This window comes from Heloderma suspectum, chromosome 1, assembly GCF_057233095.1.
Source record: "Heloderma suspectum isolate Gila_16-S chromosome 1, 16-S_ref, whole genome shotgun sequence".
In the NCBI taxonomy this organism is placed as follows: domain Eukaryota; kingdom Metazoa; phylum Chordata; class Lepidosauria; order Squamata; family Helodermatidae; genus Heloderma; species Heloderma suspectum.
Window position 1 is genome coordinate 108,179,090 of NC_139458.1, and position 26,178 is coordinate 108,205,267.

General features: G+C 42.3%; 1 protein-coding gene across 1 annotated transcript in view; it reads right to left on the minus strand.

The window, feature by feature from the left end:
* The window catches only part of CCDC73 (coiled-coil domain containing 73), an 85,914-nt gene that overhangs the window by 2,568 nt on the left and 57,168 nt on the right, over positions 1-26,178 (minus strand). The window contains exons 12-15 of the mRNA XM_084853242.1: positions 13,447-13,557; positions 7,020-7,227; positions 4,329-5,798; positions 232-365 (exon numbers count right to left, since the gene is read on the minus strand). Of these exons, the coding sequence (XP_084709368.1) occupies positions 232-365; positions 4,329-5,798; positions 7,020-7,227; positions 13,447-13,557 (1,923 nt within the window). The remainder of the gene's footprint in view (positions 1-231; positions 366-4,328; positions 5,799-7,019; positions 7,228-13,446; positions 13,558-26,178) is intronic.

The following is a 26,178-nucleotide window of genomic DNA, read 5'->3' on the forward strand; positions in this document are numbered from 1 at the left end:
ACCTAGTCTTCAATTCAAACAGACTGGCTAAGATCCGTTTGATTTATATGCTGTGACTTTTTCCTGCTGTTTTCCATCAACTTTAATTGTGAAAAATGTTGCCACATTTGCCCTCTTGATATTATTTTGAAGATCAAGTAAGTCTTAAAGCATCCAGATGCATACAGTTCTACACATATCTCTGGAGTTAGCTCACCAAGGTCTGCTCTGCCATATTTTTAATTGACTTACGTGTTCTGTGGGAAAAGAAGGATCATAAAAAGTCTTTGCTGTTGCATTCCATTCTTCACTGGGATTTCTCTTGGGGCCTGGATTGATACTTCCGGTATTCAAAGTGTCAGCAACTCTATTACTGTGGGTAGGAACTGATTGACAAAGAGGAAATGGTAACAACTGCAGTTTATTCTCCAGGTACTAATTTTATATTGCCAAAACCCAGAGTACACCACCCTTGTATTAAAGTACATAAAATGTGTTTGACACAATTCCATTTATAATTAATTTTAATGCTTTATTTCTGGGGAAAAATATAAAGAAATGATGCTAGTGTCAAAAGGTATTTGTACAAAAATGCTGCTTACTATCCTTTTGCTTAAAGAACTCATTAGCATAAACAATATATATGTGTGAGATGGCCATTATATATGGTAAAGATGTGCAACATACTACTTTTGCAAGTATTGGGTTGTATCCAATGTTATTCCTACTTAGATTAGACCCACCTAAATTAATGGGACTTAAGTTAGACTAACGTTGGATACAACCCATTAATACCATATGACTTAACTTGTACAAGATTCAAGATGGATTCAGAGTTTTAAAAATTAATTGTTCCACCTCATTTTTAATAGTTGTTTGTAATGAGCAGTTACCTACATAGAGTTAAATCCAGCATCCCACAAGTGGCCTTCCACTTGTGCAAAAAGGCTTCTATTTGCTCTCCTCCCCTCCGCAGCCTGCACATGCCCCAGAACCTGCTCCAGTCAGTCCCTGTACCTCAGGAGCAGATTTAGGGGGATGCAGGGTGGAGGAGAAATCTGTTCTAGCGGATGGCCAGCATTAAATGCAGCCCATAATAGCTAGTTTTGATCACTTTATTTTTTCATCATACTTAAGTGCATTAGAGTAGGGATACTGATCAATTATTTCACTGCAGTCCAATATTGTCAAATACTTCAGGCAGTCACAGATGGCCTTGTGTAAGCAGCAGTATTCATTTTTTGTTGCAATGTGGTGGTGCTGCTGATAGCAAGGACTCTCAGCTTTGCTGAGAGGGTTACGCATGCATCCTGAGTCAAGTTTCATTCTCCCAACGATTGATACAACTTCAAATTGGCTATCCTTTGCCCATATATCAGGAGCAAGCACTCATTGCCTTCAACTTTCTCCAGAGAGCTGCTACCTACCCCAATTAAGCCCCAGTACCCACTTCTACTGCTGCTGTGCTCCATCTGAACAGCAACAGGGACATAGGGTCCAGTAGGCAACAAACATAAAGCATCACACACAAGCAGACATTAGGCACATTTCTAGGGTTAGCAGTTAGCCAGAGTTTTGCTAATGCCATATCATTTTATCTAGAAATGGCTATATGCCTCCTACACTCCAATGCACCTTGGGTCATAGTTTCATTCTCCAACTTCTTTAATGGAAACTGATCTCAAACTCGCTACTGATTGCTTGATGGCAGATGCTGAATAAGCTTGAAGTTAGCCAAGCCTGTCTTAGTCTATGACATGTAGAATGGTCACAGGTGCTTCTTACCAGCCAAGATCCATCACTAGGGCTATGTAAAGTGTAACAAGTAATGCTGAAAGTGAGCAATATTGCTAAGACAAATCCATCAAAGACCAACAAGCAGGATGCAGTCAAAAGCAATAGGTTTGCAGGGGATACAACAAGACATGGATAGGATCCATGTACAAAGCTCACAAACCAAGGCAGCAGGGTATGAGCAGCAGGATAGGTAACATTGTTCAAGCAAAGGTTAGCAGGCTGTCCTGGAAGTACTTATATTTGCCAAGATCAGCAATGAGCAATTGTCTTCCCTGGGGCCAGGGTAATATTAAGTGGCAGGGTGAATCCTTTGGATGAGGCAGAACAATGAAGGTACAACAGTCCCCACATTTTGGCAGTATCCCCAATTCAAGCTCTGGTATTACTAGGAATACAGTGAATTCTTAGACCAAACTGAACCAGCCATAGAGGACCTATTTGGTGATAGCTGTCTTTGTACCAGCTATGTCACTACAGCAGGCATATATTAAAAACCAGAAGCCAGACTTGGGCCTTTCTCGTTTAGGGCACAATCCTGTGGCCGCTAGACAGCAGCTAGATGGCTGTAGGATTGTTCAGTTTCTGGGATCCGACATCTGAGCCTGTGCTCCAAGGTCGGTTCCCAGAAAACTGCCTCCTCCCCCCACTCCCCCACCACCTTGTAGGTGGATCGTCCCTGGGCTCTACGCTTGGATGAACAGCAAGGAGCAGGGCAAAAGAGGGCATTCCCAGGGGTGAAAAGTGCAGAAGTGCCAGTAGGACACTTCCTATGTGTCATCTGGCCGCCCTGCTCCGCTCCGAAGTCCTGCAGCTAGACAGCTGAATCAGTCGCCTAGCTGCAAATGCAGGGTGGCCAGAGCATGGCAGAGAAGATCCCCTCCACTCTCTGCCCGCCCTGCATTGGATAGTTGGTCACCACAAGACACATGTTTTGTTAATTGTGGATGGTTTGGGACTGCACAGGAGCAAATGAGTGAGCATGCAGGCTCCTGAGCACTCACATGCTTCTGGTGTGCAAAAAACCCCCAGGGATGTCCCATGATGTGTAAACTCAGAACTCTGCGTTGTTCAGGGTGAAACAGCCCAGAGTAGAGCCATGTCTCTTGGGTTATGACTATGGGTTGTTTTTCCCTCAACAACCCAGAGTTCCAGGGTCACATGTCATAACTACCCACTGGGTTTAATGTATCGGAAGTGGGTGAGCAATCAGGAGCCAGCATACTTTTGTCCCCTCCCACCGCAAAAATCCAGTTAAGAAACTGTGCATTTATTTATGCAAATGGGGTCAGTGTGACTTTATGTCTTTAAGTGAGGACATATAAGAGGGTCTATGCAGGAATATTTATGAACAGTATAATTCTCATTGCTAAATGCTGGGAACAAAACATGGGATGGCCATCTCCATCATGTTCTGCATCTTACTGGTCTTTATCAAACAGAGTGGTAGACTAGATGAACCTTTGGTCTGATCCAGAAATGCAGTTCTTGTGTTCATCATCATTCTTGGGATCAGCCATAAGAGTTTTTGTGCTGGTCTCACAACTTGCAACATTATACTAGATGACTCAGATAATTCTGCCAACTGCAGTGAGGGTTAACGTTTCTAGGTAGCAACATCCATCATTACTGTAAACAGTGTAAAGATGATTCACAGTTAATGCAGCATTAAAAAACAGGCGGAGGGTGTATGTGGTAGGTGTGTGATAAACAAGAGTTTGGACAGAACGCCCACATGATCTTTCTGATCACCATACTACATCATGTAGGTTTGGACACTTAATGACCTAGTTTGCACAATCAAAACAACAAGCTACTGTAGCTTATTTAAATTCTGGCACTTGTAGGGCCCAATTTTCATAACCATCACCCAGGTGAGGTTGTGTTGTCCAAACCTGGGCATCATGGCTTGTTGGAGCAGGGATAACCAATAACCCATGGGTTACTGTAGAGTTATTTGAATTCACCATAACTTAAAAAACCACCGCAGCTTAAAGCACAGTGGCTTAGTTTGATCATGTGAACTGGCCCAATACGTTGTTGTAAATTGTTGCTATAGGATTCCAACTCACTGCATATATTAGTCATCTTGAACTATTTTTCAAGCAGGACCCACTTTGGCTCCAGGCATCACCACTGAGGCCACTTGGGGGACTTGCCTCTCTCCCCCATCCCTACGTCGGTCAAGCTGCAATATTGCACACCAGGATTGGCTGGAGGCCTTGTTGGGTCTGCCCTCCATGTCGTCCAAGCAAGGCCTTATGAGTCCGTCACCAAGCAGGCAAATTCTGACAGGCTCACATGGTCTCAGTTTGGCATTTATCTTTTTTTTTCTTCACTGAGAGAGTACTCTGTTCTATTCAGAGCTTGAAGATCTCCCTGCATAGGTCCACAATCACTCTCTCTCTCTTGCCCACATATTCAATTTGTCCTCCACCTCCAGCAACCTAACAGACATTGTGACCTAACAGATACTGCTACAGTGTTTTGACTTGTCAGCTATCATTGTGACCCTATACTTTGAAATAGCTGTTAATGTGTAAATAATTTCTTACCTAGTGTTTGTTCTCCTGTGGCATCATATATCTTCATAGTCTGACCAATTTCCCTTGATTTCTGAGTATTCTTTATTTCTTGTAAAGGTGGCTTTTCTTTCAAAGAGAGAGGCATTTTGGAAGTTGAAGCACACACAGTTAGATTTTCAGCTTGGCATACCCTTGGCAAATTTAAGTATGTTGACATTTTCTCTAATTTTGTATCCGTTGTTGGGAGATCAAAGGATGACTTCCCACTTCTATTTACTAAATTTTCTATTGCCTTTATGTGTGAAGAACATGATTCTGCTGTGCTCCATTCTACAATCATTTCCCCTGCAACTGTACTTGTTAATGACCCTTCCCTCTCTTTTAATGGTATGTTCTCTTCACCACAAACCTCAATAAATTGTTCACCTGTAGTGCTGGAAGTATGGAAGTCTCTTCGTTTATCTCTGGTATCTTCATTAGTTTTCAATTCTACAGTCTGAGATAAATATACATTTTCAGTGTTCGGAGGCAAAACCTTGTTTGTACCTTCAGATGTTTTTTCATTGACTTCTCCCAGTCTGGAATTGTCTTTATCACAGTGTTTGCTTGGCATTTCGCTGATATCTTTAGATGGGTTTTCACCATTTAAATTGAAATTCTTTATCAGATGCAAATGATTACTGTCTTCGTTATTGGTCATATGAGTATTTACACCTAAATTGATAAAGAAGGAAGTATGCAAAGGTGGTGTATTCTCTGGTGTGCTGAACTTACTGCTTTGCTCATAGCATCTATTATTTTGGCATGCATTATGCATTTCTTCAAGATAAGTATTAATCTGTTTACATAAGAGGATATTGGTGGTTATGCAACTGGTGCTGTGACTTGGTGAAGTTTGTTCTGCTTTACAAATATCACTACACCCATCTAAGCCATCGTTGTGGAATGTTGTGTCACTTTCTATTGTTTGTGACAAGATAGAATCTATTTCGGTCTTCAAGTGGTTATTGGTAGATTTCTCACTAGTACTGTTATCCTGTAGTTTGGACTCTTTACTGAGTGCTTCACTTGTGGAGGAAGCTCCCTCATGGAGTGTATAGTTGATATTTTCATTTATCTCAGAAGCAAATTCATTTCTAACAACTCCCTGTAGATGCTTATTGAGTTTTGTCCAATGATCAGTATCTGGATTTAAATGATCTAAAACTTGAACACTGTCTAAGAGCATCTTAGGTTCTTCCACTGGGAATCGCACCAAAGAATAGCAACTGTCTGAGGACTTTATTTTTATCCTTGTCTGCATTTTATCACACAACGTTTTCTCTACTTTTCCTTTAGCTACAGTTTCTTCACCCTGAGCAACACTTGACCCACAGCACAGTCCTGGAGTAATAAAATCGACTGTGCAGAGGGCTTTGCCTACAGAAGTCTCCCTTTGGTTTTTCTTGAAAAGATTAACTGTATCATCTTCATTCACACAATTCTCAAAACAATCAGAATCTATCAGGATGAGAAGATAGTATTAATGATGGAAATTTGAGGGATAAATGATTTTTAAAAATATAGTTCACATAACCCTTGCAAAATACTTCCTGAATAACAAAACATCCTTAGAGATCAGTGTAAATTAGAGCTTTGAAACATGTACAAAGTATTTTATAATAATATTTCATGAAATATATATAGCTAATTCTAACCTTTTTACCTTTTGGTCATGCTGAGTGTCCAAAGTGGTGTGTCTTTCTGCCCTTTGAAGGGGAGCACATAGTGGAATCCTAGCATGACCAAAGGTTGGAAAATAAAGCAGGTGTAATTCAGGTCTTTTTCTCCCTTTGTCTTTGCCAGACCAAAGCCAGCTGGGAGGGTGTTGCCTGCGAACCTCAGGGTTATAGACCCAATGGTTCTAAGGTCTGGATCTTAATTTATTTTCCCAAGTTCCTTCTCTCCCTGTCTCCCAGCTATTCAGGTCAGGAATCAGAGAGGTGAGACTTTTATGGTGATTAGAATAGTTTACTAAAATAAAAGTAAAAAGAGCATTTACTCAGAAGAGTTCAAGCTTATAGTGAAGTTTCAGGAAACGTTTGAAACAGTTAAAAGGTTGAGTAATGTTAACCTAGGAAGCATTAATTAAAATGGTGGAGGTTATATTTTATATGTCACGAATTACAAAGAAAGTAACACTGTGAACTTTCACAGGTATGGTGAAGCCCACCATATTACCAGGTGGACATAGCGTGGATGCAGAAGAGGCTACTCATAGGGTGAGAAAGCCTACTCCTGTGGTGATGATTGAAAACCTCTTTATTCCTATTAATCAGCAAATGATAATGGGCACATGTCTAATTATCTTAATAAGACTGAAGCAGCATAATACAAAAAAGCAAAAACAAAACACCTTGTATTTTATTTTTTTCTGTAACATGCTTAATCACAGTGGGCAGTTTCCTATTGTGCCCATGCACCAGCGGGACCGACTGCTAGCACAATGGGGAGTTAGCGGTTCTAAAATCAACCCCAAATTAGCAGAAATACTTATTTCCTGAATGAGGCAGGTCAGTGGAGCTCTGCTTGTTTCCAGGGTTACTTTTAGAACCACTAACTCCCTGTTGTGCAAGTGGTCAGTTCCACTGGCTTAACACAATCAGTGGGCGTGCAGCAGCCCTATTGGATATTGCCCATAATTCCTAATTACTCTAATCCATTTATTTCTTTTCTGTATACCTTCAACACTAACTGAATTATCTTCCCCTGTGTCTATATCAGCATTGTTTTGTTGTGTTTGCATTTCATCAGAATCCAAAGAGCGAGATAAAGTATTTTTGACTCCTATTTCTTCTTGTTCAAGATTATTGGAAACTTCTGTTGTTTGTGTATACTTGTTTTCTTTTTTGTTCGTGTGCATTTGATTTTCATTAGATCTGTCTTTAGCCTGGAGGGGGGGAAAAACATGTATTTCAATTACTGTTCAGCTGAAATCGGGAGGGGGCAGATATTTTCACCCCCCATGAAATGTGCCTCCTTTTCAACCATTTTATTTTAACTCTTTTGCAAAAGGATTTGAAATTGTTCATAAAGGGGCTGGATATCATGGGCACAAGGAATATTTTCATATTTTCAAAGGAACAGGGTGATAGTCCCTCATATTTGGGCACACATCCAAGTGTGCATCCAATTTAAAATGTAGTGCAAAGGAATGGCATGCATGCAGATGTGCATTTGGATACACATCCAAATATGGATGTTGTTCCTCTGCACTGCAGCACTTTCAATGTGGATGTGCATTTGATCCCACCTTGATTGGTATCAAGGAGGGAAAAACCACTTAAAATGGTGCTGAATGAGTAGCATAAAACCCCACTAAAATATGGAGTTTTTTCAGGGATTTGTAGCCGTCAAAAGTGCACTTTTTGTGCTGAAATTCAAACCTCATGAAAATATGGCACAATACAGACTTCTATTACATTAATGAATGTAATATGAGATTAAGCTGAACATTCTAATTATCTTAGACATGAAGCAGGAGTGAAGTTTCTACAATTATAATATGGAAGAGAGACAAACTGGCAAAATTTGGCCAGGTTTAATGGAAGAATGTAAATACATTTTGCAACTTTGACCATTTAAGAATGCAGAACTTCCAATTAATGGATCTTTAATGAAAGTCATCTCTTCATTTAAAAAGTAACATTTTTTATTTCCTTTAGGCTACAAATCCTATACATATCTACTGTGAACTAAGCCCCACTGTTAGTTTCTTAAAGTTAGGGCCTGATCATGTTAAGAGATTCTTTTTAAAAATGCTGTCCCTGATCCTGCTTTAGTTGCTCACAACTAAATCATGAATAGTATCTGCTAGCCCACGCACATCCCCATTCTCATCAAAAGATAGATCCAGTCTGTTTACCAGGTCTTAGATGAGCATCACAATGTGGTTGGGGATGCACAACCAATCTATGCACATCTCTCTTGCTGGATCACAGTGGGCCAGTTCGCATGACTGAACAAGATTTGTCTTGTTGTCCGAACCCGGGTGGCATGGCTGGTTTGAGGGGGAAGCACTCCTCAAATAACCCAACAATAGGCCATGGGTTATGTGAGGGTTATTTCCTCCTCAAACAAGTCATCCCCCACCCCCGGTTCGGACAACACAACAAGCTGCGCCCAGAGGCTACGGAAGCTTGTTTTGATCATGTGAACTGGTTCAATGACTTGTAAGTTAAATAAAAAGAATATCATGGTTAGGTGTGTATTCTAGTGCAGGTAAGGGATGGTGAACAGTCTTCAATTAAAAAAAATAATTTCAGAAAGTAGCAGGGCATTCATTGATGGCAGAAGTGAACTTAGATGGGTAGACAGAGAGACACTCTCCTGGTAGACTTAATAGCATGCAGATCACATAGCCTCCAAAGAATTACAAACATTTAAAGCTCCAATCCTGTTCACACTTACTTTGGACTAAGTCCAACTGAACTCAGTGTGACTTACTTCTGAATAGACAAACAGGATTACACTGTAAGGGTAGCATCCAGTGCTGTACAACACTAACATAAATGACATTATACTGGCGCAAATTACCTCTAGTGCAATGTCAATAATGTTTGCTGGCACAAGAAGTTTTCCAGGTAAACCCGTTGCACCAGCAAGCACTATTGGCATCACACTAGAGATAATTTATGCTAGCACAGTGTAATTTACGTTAGCGGTAGTGCAGTGTTGGATCTACCCTAAGGGTGAGATCCTATGCTTGTTTAGACAGAAATCAGTCCTACAATTCCCAGCATTCCCCAGCCAGCTAAGGTGGCTGAGGAATGCTGGGAATTGTAGGACGTTTTCTGTCTAAACATGCATAGGATTGTGCCCTAAATCACTGAAGTTTTTCAAAATGAAGTCACACACTAAGGACGCAAGCCTATGGGGATAGGCAGCCGCCTCCAAACTCATAGGCGACCACCTATCCAATGCAGGGCAGGAGAAGCATGGAGGGGATCGTCCCGTCCACGCTTCAGCCGCCCTGCATTTGCAGCTAGACAACCAATTTCAGAAGGTGGAGTGGGGGAAGCGGCTGCTGGATGACACAGAGGATGTGTCATACCAGCATTTCCGCCCCCCAGAACGCCCCCTGGAATGCCCTGTTTTTGCTTCTCTGTGCTCTTTTGAGTGCAGGGCCATTCCAAGCTGCCTGCAAGGCAGCATGGGCAGGGGGAGGATGGTTTTCCGGGAACCGTCCTCGGAGCACGGGCTCCGAGGTTGGTTCCCAGAAACCAACATAGCCTATGGCCGTCCAGCCTCTGACTAGCGGCCATAGGATTGCTCCCTAAGAGACTTACTGAAGACCATTTAATAAACTGATACGTAATATACCATTTTTGCTCTATTATTACCCCTAGATTCCCCAATACTTTAAGTTTTTCTATTACTCAGACTATAATTCAGTCCAAAACAATGTTTTGATGGTATTTAATACTGGCAAGAATGAATAACAGATTCTCAGATGCTCTCTTTATGGTGCATGTGTGGTGGGGTTGTCAACATGCACAGACATATTAGTGTTTAGTTTTACATATATATTATAGTTCATATTATGGAATTCAATCCTTTATTGATTTTGTTTAATGTTATAGAAGCAAATATCCCAAATCTTGTGAGATCACTGGTTATGAATTTCTTAGCAGCAGCTAAAATAGTATGGGCAAGATACTGGAGGAAATACCATCCTCCTACATATAGAGAATGGTTAATAAAATGTTTAGATCTTGCAGAAATTGATAAGCCAACAGAAGAAATTCATAGGAAAGAAGGTACACCAATATCAAGTGTTGTAGCTGAAAAATGGTCTGATCTTATTGCATACCGGGATGTATTTTGTGGATATAATATTGGATTCTAATATATTTTTGTAGCTTTCAAATGTATGATTGTTTTTTTGTTGTTTTTTTAAATCAGACATCTTGACATGAGCTAAAAGTTTGCCTTTAGGCATGAACTGTTGAAAATATGCATCTCTGTCCAGACAGAGGCAAAACTGTCTTATTTATACTAAGAGCACACTAGAATGTACAGACATTACAAGGCACATTCAGTCAAGTTTTGACATGCTGCTACCAAGTTTTTATTTTAAAAGCTTGTCTTTATTGTGGCATCTGATGCACAGTCTGCATAATATTTCTAATAAATACATTTTGTTTCATGGGTGGGGGGCAGGGAATTTCACAATACTGCGTGACCATCTGAGGCAATTCTGATATTCCTTACCAGTCACAAAATCAGCACTATCCAATAGGTACCTCTGCTTCAAGGGATTGTGGGAAAGGGCCCTAAAATGAGCTACGGAATATGGGGTACCCTTTAGTGCACTTCTGCCATCTCCATATAGTCCCCCCAACACTGTAATGTTCTCAGAATATATTCTTTTTCGCAAGATGTATTCAAGTACATTTAGGGGTGGTTATATTTGTCCCCTTCTTGGGGGTTATGCAAAAAGAATAGTCACCATTTTAAATGTTATAAAGGATCAAACTATATTACCTTTTAGCAATATTAGGGATATCCTTAGCTACCAGTACACAGAATCATAGAATAGTAGGGTTGGAAGGGGCCTACAAGGCCACTGAGTCCAACCCCCTGCTCACTGCAGGAATCCAAGTCAGAGCATCCCTGACAGATGGCTGTCCAGCCTCTGTCCAGCCTTTTAACATATTTAAAATTATAGCCAGTGATATCATTAAGTGATAAACAGTTAAGCACAAAATATGATTTTGAGGCCAACAAACTGCCTTTGGTTAATGGCCAAATTATATTGTAATTTATTTCCTTTACTAGAGAAGATTATTTACTATAGCGTATTAGTTAATATCCAAAAACAATAATTTCTGACCTTTATCAACATGACTTGGTAAATGTCCTTTACTAGAAAAAGATGGAAATGAGCATGGCATTTTGCCATTGGTCAAAAGGCATTTGATTCACCAGTAAATGTCAGAAATGTCTGTGTTATGAGGTTTGAATATTTCAGCCTGTCATGGTAAACTTAATCAATTAGTGGTAAATGATAAAATTGATAAAGAAATTTATTATTTACTACTGCGTTCCTAAACTTTGAGGACAAAAGCAAATGTTAACTGTCACCAAGTTTCTGAATTTACCATACTGTGCTCATGCTAAACATAATGGGTTGGATCCAGAATTTGCCTCCTGTGAACAGAAGGATTTCTTCTATCTTGCAGAAGGCTTCTGATTAAGCAAAGCATTTCTGCTGGCAGAACAGGAGAGATCATTTTTGCAAATTCTCACCCCCACTCCCCTGCTGTCCCTATGCCCCCCAAAATACGTTCCAGAGGATTGGGCCATCTGCTGAAAAAGGGGGTGCTGATTGCTGGATGGGGGAATCAGCAAAAACTGGCTCCCTCTCTTCCTACCAGCTAGAGCGTCCTGAGCAGAAGCAAACACTGGATCTCTAACCCATTATAATCATCTGCAAACTGACAAAACCTATGTCTAAGAATATATCTTAACAGTGGCCAATAGGTGCTGATTCAGAGCCGTGCTGATTCAGAGCCATGCTGCAATTCAAGGGATTTTTGAGTGAGTGGCTGCCTTTGTGGAGCTGCCTCCCTTTAAGTGCCAATCATCTATTAGTCCAGGAACAGAAGGAGAACGGAAAAATCCATACTTGGTCTCTACAACTTCCCTCTAACTCTGGGGTACACAACCCATGCCCCCAAAGTCCTTAGCTGCATCCCCCAACTGTCTAGGTTTCTCTCCACACCCTCCCCCAGTGATCCTGATAGAGATTGCTCTTTTCCTGCTACTCCTACCAGCAAAGGAAGAGTAATCTGTATTAGAATTGGTGGATGAGGGAGTGGAGAGAATATTTCTCCATTCCCTCCTCCAGAGATCCTCATGCAGATCACTCTTTCCTCACTGGAAAGTACCAGGATCGTTGGAGCAGGGAGTAGAGAGAAGGCTCTCCAATCCCTCTCCCTGCAATCCTCATACAGATCTCTCTTTTCCCATTGCTGCCAGTAGCATTCTATAACAGGATTGCTGGGGTGTGTATGTATAAATGTGTGTGTGTGTCTGCATGTGCGCGCGTGTACACGTGTGGCCCCAAGACAACATCACATGCAGCCCTTGCGGCTGAAAAGGTTGTGCATCCCTGTTCTGACTGATAACCTACACTATTAGGTAAGGAAATGGGGGCACACAGATCAAGTTTGGGAGCTTTTCTACATGAGGCTGCTAACCCGCTATATCTACTTTTGTTTTCATCGCAGAATTAAGATCTGAGCTCTACACAAATAGCATTTCCTTTCCCACTTTTCCATGACATAGCCTCGAGTTGACAGTGTGCTACAGTGAAAAGTGCAAATACACTAGTGGAAAAAGCATTTTCTTTTGCTTTCTCAAATGCCACCACATTTTACCTGCTCTAAAAGTACTGTTTAAAAACAGCAGTGAAACTGGAGACTGTATATAACCATGAGTAGGGAATGATGAGCATACAATAAATGCTTCGCATAGAAAAGCTCTGGGTGCTTCCTTATCTGTTTCTATACATACAGTAATACCAGGTAGGCAGCTGTATCTGAGCCTGAAGTCTCTGACAGTAAGAATTATTTTTTAGAGGTTGTGAACGATGACATTGTGAAACCTAAAATATCTAAAAGGCTTCAGATTGCAGAAGGAATGTGTGTGCACCCAACCTGTTGAATAAAGGTGTCCTGCCCCTCCACATAAAGCAGTGTTTTGTTCTCATGGTAGAATAGGGAAATGTACAGAAATCAGTTTTGACATGAGGAGTCATTTCTTTAGGTTAGAAGTTCTAATGTATACAAGAGTCAATTATGGAGAGATCTTTCAATTCATTCCGACTGAGATCCTGACTTAGTTGTGCAATCCATCGAGGTATCTAAAAATGTTCAGCTCTCAGACAGTTATTCTGGTATCTCTGGTGCAGAAACTAGACAGATTTTTAAAATTAGCCAAGCTATCTACTTCTAGAGAAATGTGATGTTTTCAGAGGCAAATAATATTTGATGCTATTCGTATGTAATATAATATTTTCTTAAGACTTTTTGAATTATTTGGAATGTTTTGCTTACTACCTGGAGACCTTGTTAATACATTAATATTTAAATAATAAACCAGCCTCATTTTTCCAAGTTGCTTGTGTTGTCTCATATTCATTCTGAAGATTAAGGAACTTTTCTTCATTTTCTTTTGCCTTCTCCCTTTGCAGCTCATTATCTCTTTCAAGGGTCTGCAATAAAATTAATTATCCAAAAAATAATCAATACCACATTAATTAATTTTGATGTGTTTTATGTTGCTTGGACCTTTTCTTCTAACATGCTGAAAGTGCCATACAGATCAGTGGTAATGTGCTATCTCAACAATAATTTTCATAAATTAACAGAAAGGTGCTTATAGTTTAGCTAACACGAAACAGGGGGAGGTTATGAAAAAGAAATGGCTATAAAAGGGTATAAAAATACTTGCCATTATTCAGTTTCACTGCATAAGTTTTAATGTGCTGAAAAAGTAATATAAAGTGCAGAGCTAAGAAATATGAAATGTAGCACATTCTAAACCTTTGTTTGTGAAGATAAACACTACAGTACAACCAGAACATATTTTTATTATACTAATCAAACCTGCATTTTCTTTATTAACATTCCATATAATTTAGATTTAAGATTAATGTAAGAACTGTGAAACACCAGAACAAAAATTCCAGGTTGTAGTTTTTGTTTGTTTTTCATTTAATTTCCTTTTTAAGTTGGTCCAATGAAATGGAACAAAACTGCATTAAAATAATACCAACATGCTATTGCTGCTACTACTTAACATTTATGTAGCACCAACAGTGTGCTAGGCAATCCACTAAGAAGGTCATACTTGTCCTAACATCTCTGGGTTGACTCAGTGTCAGCTTTACTGTCATACTGATAAATTAAAGTAAGCTTGTATAAATCAGCAGTAAAAATTCGCATACGTCTCTCAGGTACTACAGGATATGTTTTCCTCTATCACATTAAAAAAAAAGGTTAAAACATAGTATCCATTACCTAAGACAAGATGATGTGATCTAATTTGACATTGTAAACATAGTATTAATGCACAGTGTATATGTGTAGTTTCCGTGCTTCTTTAAAACCACTTCTGAAAAAGAGTCTGTAAAACATCCTTTGAAAATTAATTACTTGTTGCTTTGCCTACAGAATGGGCCAGTTTGCACGACATGACAGCCTGTTGTGGGTTAATTTACCTATGAGAAGCTGCAGCACGTGCCAGCTGCCATTATGAATATGTAAGTCCTGGCCAGGGGTTCCCAGGTTGCCGTGGCTTGTCATGTTGTGCAAACCCAGCCGACATGGCCCTTGCATAATCCTAAAACAGACCATGGGTTCTGCGAGGGTTATTTAACCTTCATATAACCACCACCAGCCAGGTTCGCACAACACAACAAGCCATGGCAACCCCCAGCTGGGGCTTTCCTATTCATAATGGCAGATGGTATGCACCACGGCACTTCAAGGGTGAATTAACCCAAGGTGGGCTGTCATGTCATCCATACCAGGTCATTATCACATCACTACAAAACATCACATCACTTCTGAATTTACACATTTAACATTCCTGAAACACTATTCAGTTTGCATATGCACACTATCTTACAATAACATTGAAAATACTTATGTTGAAGTGGCTTTAAAAAGAAAGCCACTGCATCCACACTTCTATGATGAATCTTTTGAACAAAGATTTTGTTTTCTGTTGATTTTAAACAGAGAAAATCTCTAGAATGCTTCTGGCACAAAAGAGACATTCTAACAAATCCTTTCCATGCCATCATCCATATATATGGTAGCGTTCCCTCCTTAAGGAGTTTTTCCTGATTTTTCTAGGATTTTTTAAAAACAAAATATAAAATTATTTAAAAATTGAATGGAAGCAGAGATCCATGTTTGTTACACAAGATTCTGAAACTCTTTGGCCTGGTTTGGACAATACTCCTCCCCTATGTATGATGGCAGGGGGAAGACCGCTCCTCCACTCCCTGTGCACTCACCATGTCTATCCCACCTCCAAGGGCTCAAACCACTCATGCATAGCTGGGCATACATGCATAATACTTCAACTGGGCATACATGGATTGATTGCATGGTAAATTACTGGATTTTATCTGGGATATCAGTTATTCTGTTCAGGCCTACACTATACACATTGCATTTTAGGCATGCATGGTCCACTGAAATGTTATAACTATAGGTAGATGTCCTGTGTCCTCAGAAAGCAGACACATGCATTCAGTGGGGAATCATAACTTCACACAAATTAAGGTAACGCCACGTATGGGGGGGGGAGTATTGCCTGAACCGCATCTTCCTGAAATCAAAACTGTTTTTTGATACAAGTAAGTGATTTTGCAGAATACTCTGCTAGCTAAATAGCTGATAGAACGGTTGTAGCAGGTTACAGTGTAGAAAGAAGCTGTTACCCACCAGCATAAGAACAAATTATAAATCTTCCAGAAAAAAAGCCATAAGAATTGTGTTGCTATATCAGTAGGAAGGGGCCTACAAGGCCATCGAGTCCAACCCCCTGCTCAATGCAGGAATCCAAGTCAGAGCATCCCTGACAGATGGCTGTCCAGCCTCGTCTTGAAGGCCTCCAGTGTGGGAGAGCCCACCACCTCCCCAGGTAATTGGTTCCATTGTCGTATTGCTCTTACAGTCAGGAAGTTTTTCCTGATGTTCAGCCGGAATCTGGCTTCCTGTAACTTGAGCCCATTATTCCGTGTCCTGCACTCTGGGATGATCAAGAAGAGATCCTGGCCTTCTTCTCTGTGACAACCTTTCAAGTACTTGAAGAGTGCTATCATATCTCCCCTCAGTCTTCTCTTCTCAAGGCTAAACACGCCCAGTTCTTTCAGTCTCTCTTCATAGGGCTTTGTTTCCAGTCCCCTGATCATCTTCGTTGCCCTCCTCTGAACCCTCTCCAGTTTGTCTGTATCCTTCTTAAAGTGTGGTGCCCAGAACTGGACACAGTACTCCAGATGAGGCCTAACCAGTGCTGAGTAGAGGGGAACTAGTACTTCCCGGGATTTGGAAGCGATGCTTCTATGAATGCAGCCCAAAATAGCATTTGCCTTTTTTGCAGCCACATCACATTGTTGGCTCATATTCAGCTTGTGATCAACAAAATTCCAAGATCCTTCTCGCTTGTCATGTGGTTGAGCCACGTATCCCCCATCTTGTAACTGTGCATTTGGTTTCTTTTTCCTAGGTGCAGAACTTGGCATTTGTCCCTATTAAATGTCATTCTGTTGTTTTCTGCCCAGCGCTCTAGTCTATCCAGATCACTTTGAATTTTGTTTCTGTCTTCCATAGTATTAGCTATCCCGCCCAATTTTGTGTCATCTGCAAATTTGATCAGCATTCCCTGCACCTCCTCCTCCAAGTCATTAATAAAAATGTTGAAGAGCACTGGGCCCAGGACTGAGCCCTGCGGTACCCCACTCGTTACCTCTCCCCAGTTTGAGAAGGTCCCATTGATAAGCACTCTTTGAGTCCAATTCTGTAGCCAACTGTAGATCCACCGGATCGTTGTTTCATCCAGCCCACTTTGAGGTAGTTTGCTCATCAGGATATCATGGGGCACTTTGTTGAAAGCTTTGCTGAAGTCAAGGTATATGATGTCTACAGCATTCCCATGGTCTACAAGGGAGGTTACTTGATCAAAAAATGAGATCAGATTTGTCTGGCAGGATTTGTTTTTGACAAATCCATGTTGGCTTCGAGTAATCACGGCATTGTTGTCAAGGTGCTTCCAGATGGATTGCTTTATGATCTGCTCCAGAATTTTCCCAGGGATTGATGTCAGACTGACTGGTCTGTAGTTCCCAGGTTCCTCCTTTTTACCCTTTTTGAAGATAGGGACAACGTTAGCCCTCCTCCAGTCATCTGGCACTTCCCCTGTCCTCCATGATTTCTCAAAGAGAATGGACAGCGGTTCTGAGAGTTCTTCTGCCAGTTCCTTTATGACTCTAGGATGCAGTTCATCTGGCCCTGGAGATTTGAACTCATTCAAAGTAATTAGGTGTTCCTTGACCATATGCCTGTCGATCTCAAGCTGCAATCCTGCCCCTTCAGCCTGTACTTTGCCTTTGCCAGGGGGGTCATAGACCCTCTTTTGGGAGAAGACTGAGCCAAAGTAGGAATTGAGCACCTCTGCCTTTTCTTTGTCATCTGTTATCATTTTGCCATCCTTATTTAATAGCTGAACCACCATTTCTTTCCTCTGCCTTTTACTATGCACGTAGCTGAAGAAAGCCTTTTTGTTGTTTTTAACATCCCTTGCTAACCTCAGCTCATTCTCAGCTTTAGCCTTCCTGATGCCATCCCTGCAATTCTGTGCTATCTGCCTGTACTCTTCCTTTGTTACTTGGCCTTCTTTCCACTTCCTATATGTGTCCTTTTTTGTTTTCAGGTCATCCCTAAGCTTTTTGTGAAGCCACATTGGCTTATTCTGTTGTCTTCCACCTTTTCTTCTTGTTGGAATTGCTTGTGATTGTGCCTTGAGAATTTCCTTTTTTAAAAGCTCCCACCCATCTTGGACTCCTTTTCTCGCTAGCATCGCTTGCCATGGGACCTTACTGATCATTGTACTGAGTTTATTAAAATCAGCTTTCCTAAAATCCAGGGTACGCGTTTGACTGCACTCTCCTTTTTCTTCCCTTAGAACCAAGAACTCAAGTACAACATGGTCGCTTTCCCCCAGAGTTCCTGTAACTGCTACTTTATCCACTAAGTCATCTCTGTTGGTTAGGATCAAGTCAAGGTTAGCCGATCCTCTAGTTCCTTCTTCTACTTTCTATAGGAGGAAGTTATCCACCACACAAGTCAGGAATTTCCTGGAGGGGCCATGTTTTGCAGAATTTGTCTCAACAAATATCAGGGAAATTGAAGTCCCCCATTACTACTACATCATGCTTCCTTAAAACATTGGCTATTTGCTTTTCAAAAGTTTCATCCTTGTCGTCTCCTTGATTGGGTGGCCGGTAGTAGACTCCGACCACCAGGTTCCTTTTATTCTTTGCTCCATTTATTTTGATCCAGATGCTCTCGATGGGGCTACCAAGCTCCTCCTCCTGTATTTCTGTGCAGAGATATGTATTTTTCACACACAGTGCAACCCCACCTCCCTTTCTGTTCCTCCTGTTCTTTTTGAACAAGTTATATCCTTCAATTGCTGTATTCCAGTCATGAGAGTCATCCCACCAAGTCTCAGTTATACCTATCAGGTCATAATTTCCCTCTTGTATTAAGAGTTCAAGTTCATTCTGTTTGTTTCCCATACTCTGGGCATTAGTATATAGACATCGAAGACCATGTGCTTCATAGTCTGGCTTTCTTCCTACATGTGTCTGAAGACTATTATTGGGCGCTATTAGAGCTGTTCTCTCCATCGCAGTGCATGCGCCTATGTCCATTGTTACCCCCAACATTACATCTCCCTTCCCCGTAGGATTCAGTTTAAAGCCCTCCTGATGAAGTTCTTCATGCTGTGGCCAAACACATTCTTCCCATCCTTTGTGAGGTGCAACCCATCCCTAGCCAACAGCCTATCTTCCAGGAAGTACAGCCCATGGTCCCAGAATCCAAATCTCTCTCGTCGGCACCACCTTCGTAGCCAGTCATTCACCCGGAGTATTTTTCGTTCCCTTTCTATCCCTCTTCTAACTGCTGGAAGGATGGATGAGAAAACCATCTGGGCCCCAAAGTTCTTGAGTTTCCTTCCCAAAGCTTCAAAGTCTGATGTGATCTCTTCGTAGCTCCGCTTGGCGGTATCATTTGTTCCCACATGGATGAGAAGAAAGGGATACCTGTCAGTGGGCTTTATGAGTGCAGGCAACCTTTCAGTCACGTCTCTAATCTGTCCTCCCGGGAGACAACATACCTGGCGAGTCCATGGGTCTTCGCGACATACTTGGGTCTTGATCCCATGCAGCAAGGAGTCTCCCACTACTACCACTCTTCTCTTCTTCTTCTTGTAGGCCTGGGTTTCATCGCCTCTGTTTGACTGACCTTTAGCCTCTTGCTCACTCTCATGCAGGTTCCCCTGTGATTCTTCCTCTGCAGGCTGTCCTCCAGTCTCATCCGCAAGTACCTGGAAATTTCAGTGTTAGGGATTACTAGGAAAGGGGCTGAAAAATTAAACGGATGTAATAATGTTGCAAAGTAGTTTAATGATGTAGCCACATTTGAAATTCTATGGCCTGGTTCGCATGACACAAGAACCCAGTTTTTTTTTAAACCTAGGTTGTGTATGAGGCAGCATGCTGCTGGATCACTCCCACTGCAAGTGGGTTGTTGTTGTTCAGTCGTTCAGTCGTGTCCGACTCTTCGTGACCCCATGGACCATAGCACGCCAGGCCTTCCTGTCCTGCGCTCTCTCCCGGAGCGTGCTCAAGTTCATATTCATTGCATCCGTGATGCTATCTAGCCATCTCATCCTCTGCTGTCCCCTTCTCCTTTTGCCTTCAGTCTTTCCCAGCATCAGGGTCTTTTCCAGGGAGTTTTCTCTTCGCATTAGGTGGCCAAAATATTGGAGCTTCAGCTTCAGGATCTGTCCTTCCAATGAGCACTCAGGGTTGATTTCCTTTAGGATGGACTGATTTGACCTCCTTGCAGTCCAGGGGACTCGTAAGAGTCTTCTCCAGCACCACAGTTCGAAAGCATCAATTCTTCGGCGCTCAGCCTTCCTTATAGTCCAGCTCTCACAGCCATACATTACTACTGGGAAAACCATAGCTTTGATTAGACGGACCTTTGTCGGCAAGGTGATGTCTCTGCTTCTTACTATGCTGTCTAGGTTTGCCATAGCTTTCCTCCCAAGGAGCAAGCATCTTTTAATTTCATGGCTACAGTTACCGTCTGCGGTGAACTTGGAGCCCAAGAAAGTAAAATCTGTCACTGCTTCCATTTCTTCCCCTTCTATATGCCAGGAAGTGATGGGGCCAGATGCCATGATCTTAGTTTTTTTAATGTTGAGTTTCAAACCAGCTTTTGCACTCTCCTCTTTCACCCTCAACAAGAGGCTCTTTAGATCCTCTTCGCTTTCTGCCATTAGGGTGGTATCGTCTGCATATCGGAGGTTATTGATAATTCTCCCGGTAATCTTAATTCCGACCTGTGATTCATCCAACCCGGCATTTCTCATGATGTACTCTGCATATAAGTTAAATAAGCAGGGTGACAATATGCAGCCTTGTCGTACTCCTTTCCGAATTTTGAACCAATCGGTTGTTCCATGTCTGGTTCTTACTGTTGCTTCTTGACCTTCGTACAGGTTTCTCAGGAGACAGGTAAGGTGGTCTGGTACTCCCATCACTTTAAGAATTTGCCACAGTTTGTTGTGATCCACACAATCAAAGGCTTTAGCGTAGTCAATGAAGCAGAAATAGACGTTTTTCTGGAATTCTCTTGCTTTCTCCATGATTCAGCGAATGTTGGCGATTTGATCTCTAGTTCCTCTGCCTCTTCGAAACCCCGCTTGTACTTCCGGTAGTTCTCGGTTCGCATACTGCTGAAGCCTAGCTTGTAGGATTTTGAGCATCACCTTGCTGGCATGTGAAATGAGCGCAATTGTGCGGTAGTTTGAACACTCTTTGGTGTTGCCCTTCTTTGGAATTGGAATGTAAACTGACCTTTTCCAGTCTTGTGGCCACTGTTGAGTGTTCCAGATTTGTTGGCATATTGAATGCAGCACTTTAACAGCATCATCTTTTAGGATTTTAAATAGCTCAGCTGGAATACTGTCATCTCCGCTAGCTTTGTTGTTACTAATGCTTCCTAAGGCCCACTTGACTTCACTCTCTAGGATGTCCGGCTCAAGTTCAGTGACCGCACTATCATGGCTATCAGGGACATTCAGATCTTTCCTGTATAGTTCTTCTGTGTATTCTTTCCACCTCTTCTTAATCTCATCTGCTTCTGTTAGGTCCCTGCCTTCTTTGTCCTTTATCATGCCCGTCTTTGCACAAAACGTTCCCTTGAGATCTCCAATTTTCTTGAAGAGATCTCTAGTCTTTCCCATTCTGTTGTTTTCCTCGATTTCTTTGCATTGTTCATTTAAGAAGGCCTTCTTGTCTCTCCTTGCTATTCTCTGGAACTCTGCATTCAGTTGGGTATATCTTCCCCTTTCTCCCTTGCTTTTCGCTTCCCTTCTTTCGTGAGCTACTTGTCAAGCCTCATCAGACAGCCACTTTGCTTTCTTGCATTTCTTTTTCTTTGGGATGGATTTCGTTGCTGCCTCCTGAACAATGTTACGGACCTCCGTCCATAGTTCCTCAGGCACTCTGTCTATCAGGTCTAATCCCTGAAATCTATTCCTCACCTCCACTGTATATTCATCAGGGATATGATTTAGGTCATACCTGAACGGTTTAGTGGTTTTCCCGACGTTCTTCAATTTAAGCCGAAATTTTGCAAGAAGCAGCTCATGATCTGAGCCACAGTCAGCTCCAGGTCTTGTTTTTACTGACTGTATGGAGCTTCTCCATCTTTGGCTGCAAAGGACATAATCAATCTGATTTCGATATTGACCATCTGGTGACGTCCATGTGTAGAGTCGCCTCTTGTGCTGTTGGAAAAGAGTGTTTGCTATGATCAGCATGTTCTCTTGGCAAAACTCTATTAGCTTTTGTCCTGCTTCATTTTGTACACCAAGGCCATGCCTGCCTGTTATCCCGGTGATTTCTTGACTTCCTACTTTAGCATTCCAATCCCCTATGATGAAGAGGACATCTTTTTTTGGTGTTAGTTCTAGAAGGTGTTGTAGGTCTTCATAGAACCGATCAACCTCAGCTTCTTCGGCCTCAGTGGTTGGGGCATAGACTTGAATTACTGTGATGTTGAATGGTTTGCCTTGGATTCGTACTGAGATCATTCTATCGTTTTTAAGATTGTACCCCAGTACTGCTTTTCCCACCCTTTTGTTGACTATGAGTGCTACTCCATTTCTTCTAAGGGATTCTTGCCCATAATAGTAGATATGATGGTCACCTGAATTAAATTCGCCCATGCCTGTCCATTTGAGTTCGCTGATTCCCAAGATGTCGATGTTCAATCTTGCCATCTCCTGTTTGACCACCTCCAGCTTACCTTGATTCATTGATCTGACATTCCAGGTTCCTAAACAATATTGTTCTTTACAGCATCGGATTTTCTTTTCACCACCAGACACATCCACAGCTGAGTGTCCTTTTGGCTTTGGCCCAGCCGCTTCACTCTTTCTGGCGCTACTTGGAAATACCCTCTGCTCTTCCCCAGTAGCATATTGGACACCTTCCGACCTGAGGGGCTCATCTTCCGGCGTCATATCTTTTAGCCTTGTGATACGTTCCATGGGGTTTTCTTGGCAAGAATACTGGAGTGGGTTGCCATTTCCTTCTCCAGTGGACCACATTTTGTCAGAACTCTCTGCCATGACCTGTCCGTCTTGGGTGGCCCTGCACGGCATAGCTTATGGCTTCACTGAGTTACGCAAGCCCCTTCGCCACAACAAGGCAGTGATCCATGAAGGGGACTGCAAGTGGGATCTATCTACTAAACAAGCTAGGAAGAGTCCGTCCCTGGGTTGTATAGTCGTGTTGCCCCCAAACCCAGACCTCTGGCTTGTCTCTCCCCCAACAAGCCAAGGAAATAACCTAAGAACAAACAGCAAGTTATATGGGCAATCACAGGAATTTTTCCGAAGGGGGGGGCTGCACAGTGGTGTGCGATTGTAATTCACACATATAGCACATGCTGCTACAACACAGCTGTGCATTTTCCTTGTGTGTCTGCACATGCTTTGTTGCTTAGTCATTTTCCATGACATTTAGGGCGCAATCCTATGGGGATAGGTGGCCACCTCCGAACTTGGAGGCGACTGCCTATCCAATGCAGGGCAGGAGCAGCACAGAGGGTAGCTTCCCCTCTGCACTTCAGCTGCCCTGCATTCATGGCTAGATAGCCGATTTCAGCTGTCTAGCTGTGGGAAATCGGAGCGGGGAGGGCGGATGTTGGATGATGCATAGGAAGTGTCGGAAAGGTACATCCACCCGCCCCGCCCGACCTGCATCCAGGAACGCCCTGTTTTCCCTGCTCCATGCTCCTCTTACATGCACAGAGTGCGGGGCCAATCCGCACTGCCTACAAGGCAGCATGGGAGGGGGTGGAGGTTGGTTCTCAGGGAACGGATCTCGGGGCGTGGGCTCCAAGGTTGGTTCCCAGGAACCAACCTATCCTATGGCCGTCTAGCCTCTGACTAGTGGCCGTAAGACTGCGCCCTTAGAAGCCTATACAGACTGGCAGAAAATCCGGGGAATTTGCCAGCACTAATGCAGAAGAGTATTCTAGACAAGATTCACATTGTGAACTCCGACTAAGCTTTATTTAGAGTGAGGGACATTAAAAAAAAACTAAGAAAAAGAGGGGGAACAGATGTACAGACACAGAACACCGCTCTTAAGAATGTCATATTGGACATTTTATGGTATCACTGTCCTTATCATAATACTGACAACTTCATATGAGTTGTCCTAGAATGATTTCCTTCATCTTAGAAGCATTGACTGAAGACTAGCAGAAATGGATGTGCTTGATCAGGGTTTAGGTTTCTACAGGAGCCTTGACTACTAACTTAACTTTTCACATTGTTATCAACCATGTTTTACTTCAACATAATACAACATGTGCATGGCTTGAGTTTTGAACTGCAGGAATTTTCTTCTGGAATTGCATTTTTTCCCCTTGGAACTGCACATTTGTGTGTGGCTGCACATTTTGTATATGTAAAAAAATATCAGCTGGGCTGGCCCATGAGAAAAAAACCCCAAATTCCATGATTGGGCAATACTTTTATTAGGACCAACCAAAATTCCACAAAAATGTGCAAGCTTTCAAATTCTCCAGAACTCTTCATCAGGCTAGGTAGTACAAAAAGTAAGGGTTGGGGGAACAAACAAAATCCAGAAATGTGGCCAAGTGTTATGGCCATGAGGTCTGCAGTTTAGATAGACCCAGTCTTAAAATGGAGATTTGCAGTCTGAATGAAGTAGACAGTGAGTGGTAGGGATGGAATCAAATGAAGATTTTCAACCACCTGAAGAGAGACTTTGCACTGAGGGTTCCATTCTCTCCAACCACTAGGTAATACTCACAATTTGGCCTCAATTGACTTGTTTATCTAGTGCATCACCTAAAATTAATCTCCGGTTTGTTAATATATGGACTGTCGTGTTTCTCTGCACTTCTGCTTTATGCTACGTTACCAGCCAAGAGGCAGATTAGTTACAGCTGGCATTTGCGTTCTCAGAAATGGAGAGCAGACATTGCTTGTCCTTTCCAAAATGCATTAATATATGAAATGTAATACTTGCAACACCTACCGTTGACTAATTCATTCAGACTGCAAATCTCCATTTTGAGACTGGCTCTGTTTAAACTGCAGGCCATAACATCTGATCACATTTTTGGACTTTATTTCTCACCCCAAGAAGAATTTCTTGCACGATCTACTTTGTTTTTCACCAGAACCCTGAAATTCACCAACTGGAGCCTGATGCGGAAGAGATACATGTAGAATTAAAGATTTCTGAGCCCAGGAACTTGCTTTTAGTACCGGGACTGAATAGAGCTCATGGTCCTTCCACACAAAAATCCACTCCTGGTTACCCCAGGCTTTCTTCATTTCAGCAGTATAATTTGGGGTAGGGGGAATTAATTTGTCTTGTTGCTATTGCTAAACATTTGATTGTCAGAAATCCTTGCCAATCTATGGCAAATTGCCTAAAGATCTACCAGTAGGTCCAGATCTACCTTCTGCCCCTTCCTAGAGAACTTGAAAGTTTGCATAATTTTGAGGAATTTCAGTTGGTCCTAATAAATATATTGCACATCTGTAGATTTTGGATTTGTGTATAGTTGCACATAAAAAGGGGGGGTTGACAGAAGCAAAGAACAGATATACCATTTCTGGTAGATCTGGTGACTGTGCAGTGGTGACAAGGCCTAGGCACCAGGCAGGGCCGGCCCACCCATTAAGCAGGCACCCACATCACGCAGTAGAGCAGGAGGACTGGCAAATTGCGCCACTTCCCCTCTCCCACCAGAAGGGCATTTGCTGCAGCAAGAGAGCAGCCGGCTTCCCCCTCCTTCCCTTGTCACACATGGCTGGAAGACATGGATCCAGAGCAATCACAAGCCACAGGCAATGTCCCATGAGAGCCCCGAGAGATCTCGAGAGATCTCCTGAGATCCACATAAACTCCCACAAGTGCCCCACAGTCACGTCTTCAGGCCGCGTGGGTCTCCATAGAGTAAATGCACAGGTGATAAAGTTAAGGAGGAGGGATGGGGGGGTTGCAGTGGTGGCGCTTCTCTCTCCCCTGAGGTGGCAAGAGACCTTGTGATGCACCTGGCACCAGGACAGTGAGAAGGCCTGCCCTTTGAGAAATTTGCCTAGCAGGTCTGTCATTTCTCAGTGGGTAGACTGGTGTTTGGACAATGCCTTTCCACCCACTGCTGAAACCTTTGATTTTCCCCTCTTGCTCTCTTCACTGCTGTAATGGCCTTTGGGCTAAGGGCTATTACAAGTATAAAGGCCACAGTTAATATTGAGGGTGAGGGTGATCTGCTCAGCTTCCAGTCTTCTCCTAGGTTCTGCTCTCCAGGCAACAGATATTCGCAACAGGTTCAGATACCCTCACAATAGCGTTCTTTATTATTACAAAGTATGAGAAAACCTTCTGAGGAGCTCCATGGCATGCTGTCTAAGGCCTGAATGAAAAGAGAGAGGGAGAGGCCCCATCCAAGTCTCCTGGAAGAACTAA